General features: G+C 41.5%; 1 protein-coding gene across 2 annotated transcripts in view; it reads left to right on the forward strand.

Annotated features, from left to right (window-relative positions):
• The window catches only part of Mast4 (microtubule associated serine/threonine kinase family member 4), a 355411-nt gene that overhangs the window by 325437 nt on the left and 9939 nt on the right, over window positions 1–20035 (forward strand). For both annotated transcript variants that reach the window (XM_013015896.1, XM_013015897.1), the window contains 6 exons: window positions 2226–2348; window positions 2553–2665; window positions 5851–5978; window positions 6346–6581; window positions 12983–13212; window positions 13698–13820. In XM_013015896.1, coding sequence (XP_012871350.1) covers window positions 2226–2348; window positions 2553–2665; window positions 5851–5978; window positions 6346–6581; window positions 12983–13212; window positions 13698–13820 — 953 coding nt within the window. The remainder of the gene's footprint in view (window positions 1–2225; window positions 2349–2552; window positions 2666–5850; window positions 5979–6345; window positions 6582–12982; window positions 13213–13697; window positions 13821–20035) is intronic.

Here is a 20035-nt window from a genome sequence, read left to right on the forward strand (position 1 = left end):
CTTACAATGAGAACTATCTTCGTATGAACAATTTGTGTTTAGCTCGTATGTCTGCAACTATATTCCTGATAATAGTTGAAGCCTGAGGTCATCGTCTCCTCTCCTAGTTTTTCCCTTTTTTTCCCTTCTGTTCTTCTCTGTTAGGACTTCAGAAACAGAACCCACTGATAACCAAGTTCTCAGTCGGACACAAAAACCAAAGGGTAAGAAATATGTGGTAGGTCCTCAGGGGACTGTGACTCCTTGGGATCATCTACTTGTTTGTAGAGTTCCAGGGGAGGGAAGACAGAACAGCACTGTGGTCCAGAAGCGCCATCGGAGACCTTCACCTGGGAACAGTTGCATCTCTGGATTAAGCTGAGCAGCAGCTGAAATGCTAATAATCATCAAAGTGGAACCATGGCTGGAACAAGAGTCCAGAGATGTGTCGTATGAGATACACATCAGAGCCTGATGGTGCGAACTTTAGTGCCTGGTGAGGGAATGGGACAGGGAAGCACTTAAGCTCTCTCTTGGCCTTTATATCTACTGGATACTGGAAGAAAATGACACTGGCAGCTGCATTTGGGGAAATTGACTGGGACCTAGGACGCACAGTGAACTGGAATCAAATGTGCTGGCCCATTGTGGAATGGCCAGGTGAATGTGAATCCATGTCAAAATGGTGCAGAAGAAAAAGTGGAGATGAAGCAAAGCACAGCATGCCTCCCATTGTATACAACAACAACTCATAGCACTGTCTACACCTGAATATTTTTACCTAGATTTAGCCCTCCCATGCTTACTCTCTCAGTGTAATTTTTCCTTATTTTCCACATTTAAAAATGAAGTGGATGATGCCTACTTTGAGGGGTTACTTTCTATGATCTAATTTTTTTTTAAAAAGATACCTCTGCCAGATATCACATTGGCATAGAATTGGCCCACAAACCATAGGTGCTAATACACAGCTGTTATGCTTCACCCCAGAGCTAGAAACATGGAAAACACCTGGGTAGAATCTTCAATATACATTTTTATCCGTTGCTTTATAAAGAAGAATCCACTCTCCCTATTTTGGGGGTGAGTTTCCTGTTTTCTTTTCTCTGTGCACACCTTTGTCCTCAGTTACCCTTGTCTGGATTTCTTTTGGGGAGAGCCAGAACTGTGCCTTGTAGTAGAGGAGCCCAATACAGACAGAGCCACATCTTTGAAAGACATCGACAGAATCCTTTCTTGGAACAAAATCCCCAGCCCATTTTCCATCTAGCTTGCATTTCTTTCTAGCTGTTCTTTTTGTGTCCCACAAAGGATAGGATGCAGGCATGAGTGACAACTACATTCCAACCAGAAGAGATAGCCTATGGGGAGGCTGATTTGGACCCTGGGGGTTGTCTTTTCAGAATCTTTCTTCCTAGTGTTTCTGCAGAATCTGTTCTTTGTTCTCTCTCTCATGAACAGTGTGGTGCTCGTGGCAGGGTAGGGGCCTGATTCTCATGCTCTGACTTTTATATCACGCCATGATTTTATGTCACACCTCTCTTTATGTGAGTTGTAGTGTTAATATTCGCTATAAGTCCTTTCCTTGAAAAGTCATGAACTGAATTTAAAAAAAACTCATCAAATTGTGCTGTTATGCTGATTTGGCAAGATGAGCCTGGATTTAGGAATTGATTGTTTTTTTTTATTGGATGCATTATAAATCTATCCAACATGCCATCAGTCCCTTACTTAGGAATCTAAGCCAAAGAATCTAATTCCTACATATGCTAATGAGCAATCCAATAAAATTGAATGGTAACTGTTATATGGTATTTAGGAACAATCCATCATTATTAACCTCACCTCCAGAGGACATAGTGCTGTGAGCACATTTTGCACCTTGTTAGAATTTTTCTGGGTTTGTAATGAGTGATCCTGCTTTGGGCAGACATGCATCCAGATCCCTAGGTTCTGCATGATGTGATTTTAAGTGGCCACATCATTAACCTTTGAAAAATGGAGGGAGTCATGGAAAAATTAACAAGGAGACACCGTGTGCCTTAGCACACTGCTGTTAGCAAAATCACATCGCCAGCTGATCGATTATGGAAGCAAAATTTTTTGGGTTTTGGTAGTCAAGTGAAAAAGTTATGATTTCTATGTTGTTTCTTATTCTCTGCTGAGTTGTTCCCAAGACCCACAGTTCACCTTCCCTTGGAGGATAGTTCACCCTTTCCTCTCTGCCTCTGCTTCCCCACTTCCAGGTGGAGCTTATGAAGTCAAGCAGCATCGCTTCTTCCGCTCTTTAGACTGGAACAGTTTGCTGAGACAGAAGGCAGAATTCATTCCCCAACTGGAATCCGAGGATGACACGAGTTATTTTGATAGTATGTGCATTATCTGACATAAGACTTCATTTGGCTTTTACTGTGTTTAAAAAAAATCCAATTTTGAGCCTTCCAATCTCTACCTACACGTTTTTAAACATAATGGGGCCCATAATAGATGATACATAAATAAGTAATTAAAATACCTAAATTAAAAGCCAAAACTCTGAGTAAATGGTATTGTCCCTAACCATTTCTGTACAGCTCGATCAGAGAAATACCATCACATGGAAACAGAGGAAGAAGATGACACAAATGATGAAGATTTCACCGTGGAAATACGGCAGTTCTCCTCCTGTTCACACAGGTTCTCAAAAGTAAGTTGCATGGGGCATCAATGTTCAGAGAAGCTGCAAGAGTCTCCCACCTACCCTTATTAGATGGGCTGGAGCTCTCCTGTGCTTATAAAACTCCTTTCCAGTCAGGAAAAATGACCTCATCCTCTTGATAATCAGGAGTCTCCACTCTAGTGTGGAAGTATTTCTCTCTCTGCAAATTAAGATTCTTTTTCAAAAATAAATATTTAACGGGCACCATTGGTTCATGCCTATCGTCCTAGCTACACGCAGGAAGCTGAGATCTGAGGATCTAGGTTAAAAGCCAGGCAGATACATTTTGGAGACTCTCTTATGTTCAGTAACCAACAACAATCTGGAAGTAGATAGAGATGTGGTTCAAGTGGTAGGGCACCAGCCTTAGGGGGTGGGATGGGGAGACACTAAATGAGAACCCCAGTACCAGCACACAGAAAAAGATGTTTTTTTTTGGGGGGTGGGTTTATTTTTTAACTGTTGTTTTGTTTTTGAGGCATAGAGTTGCATCTATAGTCATCTCTGTGTGGTAGCTGTTTATCTGATGAGCATGCTTGCTGCCCTCCGTCTAGCCAATCCAGGCTGTGGAAGCCTCACTCATTTCTTTCTTTTTTTAAGTTTTTTATTGTAAAAATACTGTACAGAGGGGTTATAGTTACATGAGCAAGGTAATGAGTGTATTTCCTAGCAAGCGTTGTTGCGTCCTCCCTTATTTTTCCCCTACCATCCCTTCCCTCCCACCTCTACAACTACATTCCCCCCCCCACCACCTAAATTGTAAAGTTCATTTTTCAACATAGTGTCTTGTACATCTTATTGTTACAGTGGGTCAATCTGTATCCCTATTTAAACATTCTGGTTTTTTCCCCTTCCCCTCCCCAAATTAGAGAAGTGTATACACAAGATTCAGGGCACCAATATCAAATACAGTGAAAACAGGAGTTATACTGTGGGGGAGGAACATCCAAAGGAACAAAAAAAATCACATGGTACATTATAAATAGGTTAGAAACAACAGCAAGAAAGAAAAAACCACTGTGTCCCTATCTTGGGGTTGATTTCGCGTAACATCATCTTAACTAGTCATATGTACATAGCTTTTGACCTTTTCTGCTTGTCCCAGACATATACTAGTTATTGAAAATAAGGGAAACCATGGGACTTATGTTTCTTTGGGCCTGGCTTACTTCACTTAATATAATTTTCCCAATTCTTTCCATTTCCTAATTATCTTATAAGGTAGAATGTGAGTTTGTTGTGTAGAGAGCTCTTTCCTCGAGTCCTTGAAAGAACACATGCTACCTTGGGACCACTGACTATGGGATGCGAAAGTTGGTTTTGTTTGTTTTTGTTTTAGTGTTTTCTTTTTTGAGACAAGGTCTGTCTGTGTAATACAGGCTAGCCTCAAACTTGAAATTTGTTTGCCTCTTTCCCCAAGGAAAACTATTTAGTCAGTAATATAAATTGTAAGCTATAATGAAAGTCAGTAGGAAGCCGAACTAGAATTTGGGGGAAGGTAGAAAACAATAAAATTGATGCTTGAGAAAAATACCTTTTTACAGACAGTAAGATTTTTAAATTCTTTTTTTTATTTAAGGAAATTGGTAGTTCTGAGAGGGAGGAAAGGACTCGAATGTTTTTCTTTCTTCTATTGTTTCTAACATATTTATAAGATGATTTCTTTGTTGCTTTGTATGTCCCTCCCACATGGTACAACCTTTTTCACTGTATTTGATATTGGTATAATTTGTGGAGGGGAAGGGAAAATACAAATTGTTTAAATAGGGATACAGGTAGACCCAATGCAACAATGAGATGTACAAATCGTTATGTCAAAAAATGAACTTTACAATGGGGGCGGGGGGGAGGGGGGAAGGGAAATGGGAGGGCAGGCATGGTAAGGGGAAACAAAGGAGGAGGCAACAATGCTTGATAAGAAATGTACTCATTACCTTGCTCATGTAATTGTAACCTCTCTGTACAGTATTTTCACAGTAAAAAATAGTTATTATTAAAAAAAAACACAGAAATAAACCTAAAGGGCACCCTACCTCCTTTTTTCTATTCTCAGTTGCTACATGTTTTCTGTTGCCATGGTACCATGCATGATTACTATTTAGCTTTTCTATAGCTTTTCATGATTTTAAAGTGCTCTGTAGGTTTTTCTAAGTTGATTACCCAAAGTACATCTGCAAATTGGCCAGTGCTTACCCTCTCTGTTTATAAGAATGTCGCAGAGGTAGGATGTTGTTGGAGAGGATGGTGGCTAGTCTGTCTGGAGCTAGGACAAAGCTTGGCTAACACCAAATCTGGACACAACTGTTTGCCCATCCTACCAAATCCAGGGCTTTTAAATACTGCTTCCTGCTTTGCCTTGCAAAGTGTTTCATTTTTTTTCCCCACCTTCTGTTCTCTAGCCTAATCTTTTTCTCCTAATCCCAGTAGATCTCAGGTGTGAGGGCAAGTTGCTGAGCAGAACCATGGAGTATATACTCCCTCCCCTCCCCGCCACCGCCCCATGGGAAGTTGATGCCTCCCATCTTTCATTTGAGATTGCAAAGATTCTGAAATGGAGAGAGCTAATCTCTGGTCTGCTGAAGGAATCTCAGTATCTGCACAGGAAGCTTTCAGACTCACTGCAGGTGATTTGTAAGCCAGACAAGTTAGCCTGGCTCTTAGCACCAAGGATATAGTGTACACCTGCCTTGTGGACCTTCCCACCCAAATCTTGAAACGGATCAGTCATTCTTCCCTTTGCACTCAATTCCTTCCTACCTCTGACTGGTGGCTAATCAACCTTTCTGTGTTATTTCCCCTCCCCCCTTTTTTATTAGCACTATGATTAAACATTAATCAGAGATAGGCAATGATCCTCAGGCCAAGAAACCCCAGTATGTCTATAGATTTTATTCACACATCTGAAACCCAAGACACTGGGTACAGGGGCTTCAAGATTGATAGCTTTTATACTGAAAAAAAAATGAAATAACATACACATTCAGACCCTTCATTTCAGGAGTCAGACAAACACCATTGCAAGAACTTTCTGGATACCTGGTCACAGGTCACACTTCAGCCATAAACTCAGTTTTGTTTGCTTATTTATTTATTTTTACCTCTCAAGTCACGGGCTTTATCTGACAAGCTCTTTGTAGAAGATATTTACAAGCACTGATTATTTTGCCTTCCAGGTTTTCAGCAGTATAGATCGAATAACTCAGAATTCAGGAGAAGAAAAAGACGACTCTGGGGACAAAGCCAAAAGCACACCTTTGCCATCCACGGAAACATTAAGCTGGAGTTCGGAGTATTCTGAAGTGTATGTGAGATGACTCCTAAATAGCCACCTGCACAGTAGCCAAGGCAGCTTTGGGATTTTTTGTTGTTGTTGTTGAGAGTTTCTTGAGGAGGTAGGGGTGTTGAAATACAGATGCTGGATTCTCCCAAGGAGTATCCAACCCAGTTAGTAGATGCGGGGTGAGTCCTGAGGATGTGTGCTCCCAGTGAGTTCCCTGGCCATGCTGACGCCCCCCATCCATGGGTACCACACCTCAGCAACTATTGCACTAGATATATGTGTCATGGTCAGGCACACCCAAGAGTGTTGTTACCTGGTTCTTCCGAACATATGCTTTCATCTGTTTTCCAGTTTATATCGTTGACTTTGCTTTTGTTTTCAATTTAAGGCAACAGTTATCAACCTCCAACTCTTCAGATACTGATAGTAGCAGACATAAACTCAGCTCCGGCCTACTTCCCAAACTGGCTATTTCAACAGAGGGAGAGCAAGATCAAGCCACCCCCTGCCTTGGAGACCCCTGTGAGGAGCCTGAAAAGCCAGTTCTTCCTCCTGAAGAATGTGCCCAAGAGGAGGCTGAGGTCACCACCCCAGCCAGCACTATCAGCAGCTCCACCCTGTCAGGTAAGGTGCTGGCACTGCTGGTGCCACACTGAGAAGTGGTTCTGGTGTTGATCTAGCCAGATGGTGAAGGTGAATATTCCATGTTTCTATAATCATCCTGTAGCTTCTCATTTGGGGCTGAGGGACACAGGTCACATGCCTCAGCCCCCTCCTCCGCGCTGGCTGTGGTCTGATCTTATCCAGCCTCTCTTTGACAGCTGGCTTCAGTGGGATCCCTAGCAATCAGAACTGGATAATGTAGGAGAGGATGGTCCTAGTTGTTGATGTAAAGCTATGTCTTATAGGATGGCGTGCAACCCAAGAGTTTGGAGTGAGACACAATACCAGATGATCATAGCACCAAAATTATATTCACAAATACCTTCAGTCACCCATATGGTACAATATAAAGTGAGCTTTCTGTCCACCCTGACCTGATTGCTCTGACAGTATGGTACCTAGAAACTCAAACTCGGTGCCTCCTGATACCTTCTCTGTGAGACTCACAGGATAGCTTCCAGCCTATACGAGACTGCAGAAGGGAGAGTGAGGCAGAAAAACCAATGTGCAGCCTAGTGCCCGTGGCTCCTGCCTCTAATCCTAGCTACTCAGGAGGCTGAGATCTGAGGATCATGGGTCAAAGCCAGCCCAGGCAGGAAAGTCCCTGAGACTCTTCTCTCCAATTAACTACCAGTAAATCACAAATGGCGCTGTGGCTCAAAGTGGTATAGTGCTAGCCTTGAGTGAAAAAGCTTAGGGACAGTGCCCAGGCCCTGAGTTCAAGCCCCAGGACCCATCAACAAATAGACAAACAAAAAAACAACAATGTGCTTTCATGTGCTGTCTTTTTGCACTGCACATAAAGCAGCTCCATGGCAGATAAAACATACTGTTGGAGTTCCCTCAGAACATGTCTTTAAAATATCATTTGATTTATCAAAGGTGTTATACATAGTATACCCTCCTATTAGCAAGCAGTGCATATTTATGCTTTTGCAAAAAATGAAATAGTATGGCTTAGGGTTGCTAGAATAAATGTTTTCATTAAACCATATTCAATATGCTATATTGACAACCATAAATAATTCCAAGAATTTCCCTCAACATTTTTAAACTAAGTAAATATGCAGAGCCTAAGTTATTTTGGAAAAAAAATCATCTAAAAAAAGAAAATCCCAACAGATTTACAAGCTAGGCTTATTTCAGCCTCACTAAAGAATTTGGATCTGCCAAGCCTGGTGGCCCATACCCTGTATACACAGCTACTCAAGAGGCAGGGATCCAGAGCAGCACTGGTCAAAGACAGCCCCACTGCCCAGGCGAAAATGTGAGGTCTCATCTCAACAAAATAATCTTGGCATAGTGGTACCATTTATTATCCCCACTATAAGGAAAGCCATAGGAAGGAGGAAGATGGTCCTAGCTTGACTTCAGGCAAAAAATAATGTAAAGCAAAACTGTTTGGAGGCATGGCTCAAGTGGTAGAGCACCCACTTAGCAAATGAAAGGCCCTAAGGGAAGGAAAAAGAAAGGTAGGTGGAGAGAAGCTGGAGTGAGAGAGAGAAAGAGAGAGGGGGGAGAGAAATTAGGAGAGGAAGAGGGAGAAGGAGAGGGAGAGGAGCTTCATATCTGGTTATAATCAATTTGGGAGAAAAAAATGTCATATTTTCTTCATTTCTCTTTTCACCTCACATCTCTTCCTATTGGATAATTTCACTTATTTCAAACTGTAAAGCCAGGAGAATAGCAACATAGAAGTAAGTGTAGAGACATATATTATTCTACAATTCCTGATTGTTTTTAGTTCTTGGTGATCATAGAAAGTGTAGATGTTTCAGTATTTTACATTCTTGGTTACAAAGTTCCCCAGCTGGTTGTCCTGTCCTTGATGTTGTGAATTGTTTGCTCTTCCTTAAAACCTCCAGATACTCACCATCAGAAAGGTAGGAGGGAAAGGGAGGGGAGGAATGTCTAAACACTTGATTGATTACTTTCATAATTAAAAAATCTCTGCCTGGGTCCTGCCATGCATCTTGATTAATAGTTTCAAACCACCTTTCTCGCTCTCTCGCTCTCTCTCTCCCCCATACACACACTAAAAATAATCAAAGACCCAGGGGTCTGTACAGAATAGAGAGATGAGTTGATTTGCTTATAGCCAAGGGTAATTAGGGAACCTGAAAACCGTGACTGTAGTAAAATTAAATTTGTTGATTTTTATATTGCTCCACCATCAAAAGGAAGGAACCCTTGACATTTAGAGAACATTAAGGTGACATTATCCATCATTGGCAGTAAAGAAGTGTATACTCAGATGCAATTCGATGAGATGAGATGATGGAGGGAAGAGGAAAAGATGAGCGAAGGGGAAATGGTGCCTAGACACTTAGGAAAGTGAACTTTATGCCTCTCTCTCTCTCTTTTCATGATTACATTGTATTTGAATCCTTGAAATTGTAGATAGGTATGGTGCCTGAATGTACCCAGTAACTGGTCACTGTGAAGAGATTCCGCTGTATATTTATCATTTTATTCTTGTCATTTAGCCCATCCAAACCAGTTCCAAAGAGAAAGTTTGTGTCTGAGTCACCCAGCAGTAAGCTGAAGTTTGGAGAGATGAAAGTTTTTACTAGTGAAGCAGTTCTGAACAAGTTCTGCAGACAACTGATGGCTTTGTAAAGAATAGAATAAACAGTTAGGTAAGAATGTTAGCACACCGGAGCAAAAAGATTGTTGCTGTGTGCTTTAACATTGTCTTCTTTGATTGGTCAGGTGGATGTTACAGGAAAGTCCGGAAGGACTTTCTCAAGCCTGTCTCAGGCTTCTCTTAGAAGAAACCTTAGAACTGTGAAGTGTGTCTCTCTCCACGGACTAGAAAGGGCAAGAGCTGGAGAGTCATGTGTTGTAACATTTCAGCTGAAATGAAGTATTTGTTTTGTTGAATTAGGCCAGTGCTCTACTAGGCAAAGAATGTCATTTAGTCAGCATTTTTAAATGTTTGGGCTAGATTTTCAGAGGCTCTCGCACAGTGGTGTGATTCTCTGCATGGATTGTAGATCTTCAGATTTTAGTGGAGTTGAGGGATTTTAAGTACCACAAGCTTATGATATGAATTTAGAAAGGTTATGTTTCTGTTTTTGATAGAATGTATGAGATACACATTGCCTCTTCTCAGTGGATGACAATGTGTTGTCATTGGTTTTTAACCAAAGGGAAAACAGAAGCTAGGAGTAGTGACTTACACCTGTAATCCCAGCTACTTGGGAAATAGAGATCATATGTGGACATAGTTGAGCCAAGACTCCATCTCAAAAAAATAAGCTAGAAAGGGTGGTGCATACTCCACCATCTTCACCGGGGCCCAGGTGAGGTATGTTTGAGACGGATGCAGATTTGGGCAGAGAATGATTCAGGATGACTCTGTGATGAAACTTTTTAGCAACATTGCTGATGATCATCAGTGCCAGAGTATAATATGGTTGACCATGGGGATCCTAAGGAAATGCTGGTCTTAGGGGTTAAAGAAGCTGCTGTACATATGTTCTTAACTGGATCTGAGAATTGATTGAGAATTTAGCAGCCATGTGTACAAGGAGAACCAAGGCTGAACTGATACCTCTTTCATCTCTTCCTTCTCCACCTCTCCTTTCTCCTAACCAATCATGTGTTTTTCCTGTTGGCCTGACACCAGATGGACTCAGCTAACCATGAGTATGTTTCCCAGTATCTATCCTTCCTTCCCTTCTCACCCTTTCTCCACCTCTCCTGTCCTAGATTTTCCTGAATGTGTTTGTTCCTTCTTCTTTGTTCAGTTGGCAGTTTTTCAGAGCACTTGGATCAGATAAATGGACGGAGCGAGTGTGTGGACAGTACAGATAATTCCTCCAAGCCCTCCAGTGAATCTGCTTCTCACATGGCTCGACAGCGATTAGAAAGCACAGAGAGAAAGAAAATCTCGGGGAAAGTCACAAAGTCCCTCTCTGCCAGTGCTCTGTCCCTCATGATCCCAGGAGGTAGAGAGATGTCTACTTGCATGAAATGGTGTGATGTATGCATTTGTGCATGTGTGCCCTGTCCTCCCCCCACTTCCCCCGATTCTGAATGCTGGTGGAGATGCTAGATCACTCAAATCTATCATGGGTGGTGTCTCAGAACAACTGTTAAGAGCTTCAGAACTGCCTACAGACCCCTGAATTCTCCCTATAGGACCTTTGGGAGTTCCAAAGAAAACAGACAGGGACTTGCCTCTCACATTCTGTATCAGGAAATGAGAAAATCGTTCTTTCTATGAATGTTTTTTTTTTCCCCTCCAAGGAGAATGATGAATTTTCCTCCCTGGAATAATTTTTCTTCTCTAGACTATATATCATGTATATACTTTAAAAAGCTGTATACAGCATCTGTGTTGGAAGCTTAGGTATAGCTTTTCACAGCTAATTAATGAGGAAATAGACAAATAGAGTGTAAACTTTTGCATTTCTGGAGATACAGAGCATCACAGATGGCCCTGAAAGATTTTGAAGCTTTCCCCAATCCTGTGGGTTGGGGTCTGCTTCCTCCTACTGGTAGATAAATTGTTCTTGGCACTTTTTAAAAAATTCCCCCTGGAAACAGCTTCATCATAGTTGGGTTAGATCGATGTCACCTCGGCTGGTCACTTCTGTGGTCCTTCTGTGGTGAGGATGAAATAGACACCCTTGTGATGGTGACATCATGACAATGACAGCAGAAGGGAGGAAGTGGAGCAAAATTATGTTTGCAGATGGCTTGTGTTGGGAAGGATGTGGCCATGCACGAAAGGGATTGTTTACATTTATTGAAATTTCATATTTATGCAGAAAGAAATTGGATATAAACAAATGCTCATTTGGGGATAGCGCTCACTCTAGTAGATTTCTGTTGAGCACCATAAAGTGGAGATCTATATCACTAGTCCGAATGGTCCATCATAACCCAAGAAGTGGCCGCAGTCCATCTGCCCAGCAGGAGAGTTAGGCATGGTGCGGTCATCTCTTGAAAGCAGATGAGACAGCCCACTCTTTAGTAGCGGAAACTAAATCACTTTGGGGAGATCAACGTGGGATGGAGAATTAGGGAACTGGCTCTTTCACCCTGTCCTCTTCCCACTCATGTCACTGCTTACTGTGGTGCCTCTCTTCGCCTGGCCTGTAGCTAGGGATTAGACAGAAGGTAGCCAGCAAAGCGAAGTGGCTGGGGGCACGTTGAAACCAGAGTAGAAGAACACAGATAGCGGCATGCTTAGCTCTGTTCTTCTTCCCACAACCTAAGACCTGGAACATGCTGAGTGTGTGCACTTCCAGCTTCCTATAATCACAGTGGGAAGTGCCATGTACCTGTGATCACTGGGATCTTATAGCCTGGCCCTGGACTAGGCTTTTTTTTAAAACATCAGCATCTTCTCTACATTTCTCAGATACACACAAATTCCCATAACCATGAAGACCTATTTATAGTGATATGAACTGATTAAAAATATGCTAATGTCTTAGCTGTTCAGGCTGCTATAATGTAATACTTTAGATTTAGTGATTTGTCAGCAGCAGATTTGTTGTACACAGTCTTAGAGACTGGAATGTCTAAAATCAAGACACTGGCAGATTTGGTGTTGAGTGGGAACTTTTTTTTCTTCCTAGATGGTACCTCCTGTGTGTTCTTACAAGTGAGCTGGAACTTTGGAAGAACCACAGGCATTCAGAACATAGGAGTTTGCTTATAAAATTGTAGAATTGGTGTTTGGGGTATGAACTGAATTGCTCTTTAAATTAATCTACATTACCTGCCTTATTCTATAGTAAAACTAATTGTGTTTGCAGGTAATAAATAAAGAGAATCAATTGTAACCATAGTAATTATTTTATAAAGAGTTTATCATGTTAGTGGGTTTTTTCCAATTAAAATGTGTTAATTAATAGTACTTTAATGCCACATCAGAAAGCAGGTAGTAAATTGATCATGGCTTTCCTGGCCATATATGGCTGGAAAGAACCAAGGGAAATGATTAAGGGTAAGATTTGGAATCCAGTGTCTTAACTGTGGTTCACACACTCTTCTCTGCATACTTGAATGCATGTATCTATAATTAAAAATATCACAGTCAGAAAGTAATCTTTATGTCTTGTAATTAGAGAACGAAGGATTCATGATTGTTGAGTCTTAATTGAAAAATTAAATAGAAACACTTTTGCTGTTTTCTTGACAGGTTTCAGTTTTGCAATCCATGCCAGAGCCAATAGAAACCTTTTGTTTTTTGCATAATTTCTTCCTGGTTTTGCCATTGGTCATAAATGGGGTTGTTCTGTGGGGTTGTTTCCCAATCCTGGCAGGGCTCCCATGGTGAGGGCTGGCTGCATGGACAAGTGTGCATCCAGGATTGGCTTTGATGGCCGACTTCTTTGTTGCAGATATGTTTGCTGTTTCTCCTCTGGGCAGTCCAATGTCTCCCCACTCCTTGTCCTCGGACCCCTCATCTTCGAGAGATTCCTCGCCCAGCCGAGATTCTTCAGCAGCTTCTGCAAGTCCCCATCAGCCCATTGTGATCCACAGTTCAGGGAAGAACTACGGGTTCGCCATCAGAGCCATCCGGGTGTACGTGGGAGACAGCGACATCTACACAGTACACCACATCGTTTGGGTAAGCGCAGGATCTCACACACATCAGCCCTTGTTCCCAGCCACACTGGAGATGATCACGTGGCAAAAATATTGTTCTCAGCGAGTGCATTTGCTGTTAAGCTGGTGGCTCTTGGGAAACGTTTCATTAACCTGTCCAGGTGCTTTTCCCTGTGGATAGATGAATCTGACTTCACAAAAAACATCGCTCCTAATTCTGTCCAGTGTCTGCGTTTTTGCATGCCACATAGGCAGACAACATTCTTTCATTTCTTATTCCACTATTTTTTTTCAAAGTTCACTAGGTTTTTTCTTTTTAATGGCAACATAGGAATTATCCCATTTAGAACACGAGAATAGGAATAGAATAAGCATCATGACTTTGATTTCCTGTCAGGAACAGGATTGATTGCAAGGTAGCTCAGGGTAGTCTGATGGAAGAAACAGTTGGGTGTTTGAGTTGTCATCAGTGTGCTTACAAATATATACTCTCCTTTTGGAATTTAGAATGTAGAAGAAGGAAGTCCAGCATGCCAGGCAGGACTGAAGGCTGGGGATCTGATCACGCACATCAACGGAGAGCCCGTGCATGGACTTGTCCACACGGAAGTTATAGAGCTCCTATTAAAGGTACTGTCTTCTTTATATCATGGACATGCAGAAAAGGCAGGTATCCCTGAAGGATTAGTACCAAGAGGTCATCTTCTCTAAGGCCTACCCCCTGTGGTCAGGCTCACCACTGAAAAGAGAGTCACTAATATGAGGTTTCACATAAAAGCAAAACTACTGTGAATTCTCAAGTATTACATAGTGAAAGAATGTCTTTACACCTGCACACCCATTCCCTAATTTAATTTTGCTTCTCATTCTAAGTTGTGTATAGTAAGAACTCTCTTTGTTTATATATCTCTTTGTTTATATATATATATATATATATATATATATATATATATATATATATATCTTTGTTTATTTTGGATTCACCTGTCCTAAAGATGGCTTTCTTCAGGAATTTTTTTTTAGGTCTGACTATCATAATATTCAAGTATGAGGTCAGATCTAAATTTATTCCAAGAGTTGGTGTTCCTTTAAAGACAGAACTATAAATATATACACAGGTGCTGTAAGTGATTTAAAAAAGTAAGTACAAGGAAGGGCTCACTATACAAATGTATGAATTAAATGGGAATCAATTCCTACTTACAAGGAAAGCTAAGTAGCTCCATGGAGTCATAAGACAGGGGCCATGAAAATAAATGGAGAGAGACAAGAATATTTCCCTTCTTTCAGACAGATCTGTTGAGATGCTTGCTTTGCTGACTCCAGAATATATAAAGTCATCCATCCAAGTATGGTTGAATTTGATTTTAAACATTCTCAGGAAAACATTGACTTTTCTGATAGGAAAGACAGTCTTTACTACCCATGGGCTTGTGAGTAGGTTTTACTTCTTGAGTACTATACTAAGATTCTGTCAGGGATGGCAGCCAGAGAGATGCAAGCCTCATTGAATCCACAGCCCTCTTAAAGAGACAAAGCACGGATGTGCATTAACCTGTGTGGGGCGTCACTGATGATCTTGAGCCCTCATTGTAGACAGGACGGATGTGGGACTTAGGAGATGCTGGCTCATGAAGTACTGGACATGTATATGAGAGCAGAGTGAGCCCAGACCTGAGGAGAGGCATCCCAGGGAAGTGACGCTGAGGTGGGACTGAAAATAAAATGAGGAATTTGAAGGCAATACAGGTAGTGAGTGCACAGATCTTTTGAAACCAAGTGTCGTTAAATGACTTTTCTCTTCCTTTGTCATTTCCTAGTTCACATAATTGTTTTTCAAAAGATTTGGATTCTGATCTGGGTCCCAAAAGCAGAAGTGTATGTATCCTCCGAGATCTATTATAAGAGAGTTGTTGTTAATGATTAATTGGCAGCATTGATGAGCCTTTCATCTTGAGCTCAGGGTCTGTGGGAATTTGGGGCTCAAAGTTGAAGCAATATAATGAACCATTAGGTTCTCCTTTGCTTGCTATCCCAAAAGTACCGTAAGAAGACAAGGTCCATGTGGCTATTTTTGTTGGGTCCCAATTCATGTCTGATTGCACGTGTCTTTGTTTAATAGCAATTGCCGTAAGATGATTTGGGCTGGCCCATACTTGGGCCCTATGCCCTCTGTAGCTTCTCACTCCTGCATGGATAAGAGCCAAGGTGTTCAGTTTCACTTAGCATCTGTCTTTGACAATGAGGTAGAGCAGCTCTCTCAGTTAAGTATCTAAGAAATGGGAAGCCCAGTAGGACTGCTGACGTTGCAATCCTTTGACTGTGGAAGGAAGAAATGCAAAAGCTCTTTCTTCTGGCTAGCTGCTTCCCTAACAGCTCTCGATCCTGCAATCCCTATCCTTTGGGGATAAGGGTTCAAGGAAAGTACTGAAGGTTTTTCTCTCACATTCAATGTGAAGCCTTTCCAGTTGGTAGAGACTTCCGGAGCAACAGACAAAAAGGAATTTACTGTCTCTAAAATGCTCCTTCACTCTGTCTAGGAACCTACTTTGACCCTTGTTGTCAGAGAATAAGTCTGTAGGCGGGCTTTTCTTAGCTGTCATTCATTCTACTGGAGATCAGCATCACTGATTTTTAAAACACTAAAAAGATTTCAGGTGGTACTATGTACCTGGTTTCTGCATTCTTTATCATATGTATTATATGCAAAATAGCTCCTGCTACAGCATATGTTTATATCATGTCCTACATCTGCTCATTAAAGCAGAAGACAAAATACACAATAGACAACTCTACACTGAGGGAATATACACTTGTTTATTTTGCTGGGACGTCACGGAACACATTTTGTGTGACTTATTTTGTATCTTAATATGATTCTGGACTTTGAAACCTTCCCTTTTTGCTTCTTTGAAATTCAAATGTGAATTTCCCTCTTAAAGACTTCTGGCCAGGTCTCTTAGCAGAATCAGATGGTCCTCTATGTAGCATCTTGCCTCCTCTGGCTGTAGCCAGATCACTGCACAGCCCGCAGGCTTCCTTGCTGGCTGCCGTCATGGTGTGTCTGTAGTATGGTGGCATGCAGCCCTGGCACCCTTTGAGGCCATGGTATGTTCTGTCACACATCCAAGCAGAGGATCCTGCCTCTGGTTCATAGAGAAAGCACTCAGAAGGAGTAGCTAGTGTAATGAAACAAAGAGGATACAAGGGATTTAATTATCTTCCCAGCGAACTGTGTAATCATGCAGCTCTCTTCCAAATTTAACCAACGATTCTTGAGCAAAGAGTATAAGAGTGACGGGTATCAACAGCGGGCTTAGCCTCGGGGTGGCAGCTCTATTCCCACGATGTCCTGCTCTACAGAAATGCATGCATCCTTTAAAAAAAGGTGGGAAAGTCGCCACATAGAAACTCTAATATCTATTCTTTAGATTGTAAACATCGTAAGTATTTTCTGTCTCATGGATTCACACTGGGCTTCACTTTTCCTCACTGTCTCCAAGTAGACCTGTTATGGAAGCTCAGCCTTACACAGACAGAGAAACTTGTCCAGACTTTCAGCATGCTTGACCCATGGAATTATAAACAATGTGGATTATCTGGTCCACCTCCCCAGTAAGGACACAAATCCTTTCACACAAGGAGTTAATCTCTTTCCTGCCACAAGGAGTTCACTACTTACATTTGACTTTTAGGTGGCGTCGGTCTTTCTAAAAACATCAGAGATTGGCTGAAATCTTTCTCCACCCTTTCCTTATTCACAGAGGCCATATGGACCCCGCCATATTCCCTGCCTGCCTGATATCCTTCTTCTAGGCTTACCTTCTGTAGTCCAGACTTTGTATTCACCCAGGTTGCTGTCTTAAGTATAGCACTATTTTACATTGCTAGGCCTAAGAGAAGCCCTAAACTTCATGAGCTTCTGCTTCAGAAGTATCCTTTCTATGACTTGGGAAATTCTAGATACTGAAATGAGGACCACCAAAATAGCATCACGCTTCCCGCCTCTTCCCCGCCCCTCCCCCCATATGTGTAGTACTTATGGGAATACTGCAAGGGTCACACGAAAATGACACATAAGAATAACAGCTAGTAAAGCCAGAGTATTTGGTACCTGTCAAGCTCTGTCATGGTTGACAAAAATAATCTTAGATCACCCTCGGTTACCCTCTGAGGTAGATGCGATGAATATACGAATATAAACATTCTTGTTTAAAAAAGGAAACACAGAGAAAACTGAACAAGGCACTCCAGCCTGTCTGCCAGGGAGCCAAAGATAATTTGCACTCCTGCAGTGCACTACTGCACACATGCATCCGCCAATTTGCCAGTGTACCCTATAGTCTAATGCTCACAGTGGGAAATGGTGGCAATGCCAGACTCTAATCACAGCATTCAACATAAGGATCAGCCTGTAAACATGGCAGACGTTCAGAAGGAGGAAAGATGGCTGGCCACCAAGCTGCATAGGAATAGCATCAGAGAAATGGGGGCTATCTGTTCAGGGCTTTGATAGATGCATGGAGATTCATCATATGAAAAGGTAGTATAGGAGAATCTATGTGCAGGAAAGGCCTGTTCCCCACCTGTGTTTTGCAGAGAAAGGCAAGGGCATTAGATCTACCAGTTGGCTCAAGACTAACTGTTAAGGTAACACAGTCAGACTATGAGAGGAAATTGGATAGTGTAACTTCTGCTACTGGACTCAGTTCAGCCAGCTTAAAATAATTTCCCTCCTACTGTAAACATTCTTGAAAAGAATTTAAGTAAAAGTGAATTAACTGAACATTGACTACTGTGCTGACTACATTTATGTTGTTGTTGCTATTATTTTAAAACAAGTTTTGCCATAAATTGCTCATTTATCCAAGAGAAGTTAATTGAGTATAACCCTAGTCTGCAAACTATATTCATCCATACTTAGGTAGCACTTGCCAACTAGATCCACCAGGTGGCAGGCTTCCCAAATAGCATTTTTTTCCCCAATTATGTACCTTCCCCCCACTATTGTTTTCAATGTAATATTTGTACTCTACATTTTTTGTATGTTTCCCCCCTAGAGAAATTATCGTTGGAGTATGTGCCTACATCCAATGAATTATCCTCTGAAATAGCCATGTGTACGAACAGAAAGGAAACAGATTTGTATTGGGAAAGGGCAGTCAGTTGTTCTCAGAAAGGCCTGCTCCTCACTGAGAAGTGGTCACCCAGCTTTACAAAGCTTCTGTCTCCCTCATTTCTTCTTGGTGATCTGATACTCTGGACAGGCTTCCCACCAGGAGCATTCTGGCTTCTTCAACACCACTGGTGATAAGTATGAGCCAAGCACAGAAGAGATGGAGAGGATAAGGACGTACCCCACCCATAAGGACTGGGTTTGGGAAGGAGAAGTACTGGAGGATGGGGTCAGGAGAGCCAGGCTTGGAATCTTCTTTCACTGGGATCTGTGACCTGTGATAAATAATGTTGAGGCTTTTGGTTCCATTGTACTTATTGTTATAGGACATCCCAGACAACTGTATGGCCCTGTGTGTCCACTCAATGTAGGAATGTAAAAAAAAAAAAAATGAAGCGAAGCATCGTTAAGTGGTGAACTTCAGCCGTATCTGTTGTCCTTTCCCTTCATGAAAGGAAAACCTACCATTTTCCATCATGGCCCCACATGATTTGTGAAGAGAAGACCCCACCCCAAAGAACCTCCAGTAGTAAAACTTATATACTTAGTAGCTGAATTTTCTATTTAGAAAACAGACTATCAATCTCTACTACAAGAGTAAAGGTATACTTTCAAAGTATTTATTTGCATATAGAATACACGAGTTACCTATTTAGAATGAAGAAGATAAAAATCTGTGTATTGGAATTCAAACTACATTTCTCTAAAATTTTAGGGAATGATAAAGGATAATAAAGACAACAATAAATACCATGACTAGTCAAAGGCAGAAACAAATCATTCTCTAAAGAAACATAAAAAACTAAAATAAGAGAATCTTAACCCATAAGGATTGAAAAATAGAAAATAATTACAGGTTCGGAATGTGGCTTAGTGGTAGAGTGCTTGCTAGCATCATGAAGCCCTGGGTTCAATTCCTCAGTATCACATAAACAGAAAAAGCAGGAAGTGGCACTATGGCTCAGGTAGTAGAGTGTTAACCTTGAGCAAAAGAAGCTTAGGGACAGCATCCAGGCCCTGAATTCAAGCCCCAGGACTGGCAAAAAGAAAAAAGAATTGCAGAAGGTAAATAGCTAAGTAAGTTATGGCTCACCCAAGTGGAAGAATCTAGTATGTGGCCAATAACAATCTCACTTTTAGAGACTGTTCAATGATGAAAAATTATATAATGTGAAATTAAGAAACAAATCTACAGGGGCTGGGAAGGTGGCTCAGTGGTAGAGCACTTGCCTTGCATGCCTGAGGCCCTGGGTTCGATTCTCCAGCACCACATAAGCAAAAAGAAAAAAAGCCGGAAGTGGCACTGTGGCTCAAGTGGTAGAGCACTAACCTTGAGCTGAAGAGCTGAGGGATAGCGCCCAGGCCCAGAGTTCAGGCCCCACGACCGGACCCTAAAAAAAAGAAAGAAAGAAAGAAATCTACAGAGTAAAAATAAAACTATTTATAAAATATATAAATATACATGTATATTTATACATGTCTTAGAAAGTTGGGGGAGTGGTCAAGAGGAGGATATAGCTTTAAAACTAATGGTAGAACACTTGTTTAGCATACACAAGACCCTGTGTTTTAATTTATACTTCCATTTTTTTTTCTTACTAAGTAGTCTTCCCTTCCCAATTGGGGGAAGAGAAGAATAGATGTTATAATTACAATAGTTACTCCTTGT

Source organism: Dipodomys ordii, unplaced genomic scaffold (assembly GCF_000151885.1).
Source record: "Dipodomys ordii isolate 6190 unplaced genomic scaffold, Dord_2.0 Scaffold28, whole genome shotgun sequence".
NCBI lineage: Eukaryota > Metazoa > Chordata > Mammalia > Rodentia > Heteromyidae > Dipodomys > Dipodomys ordii.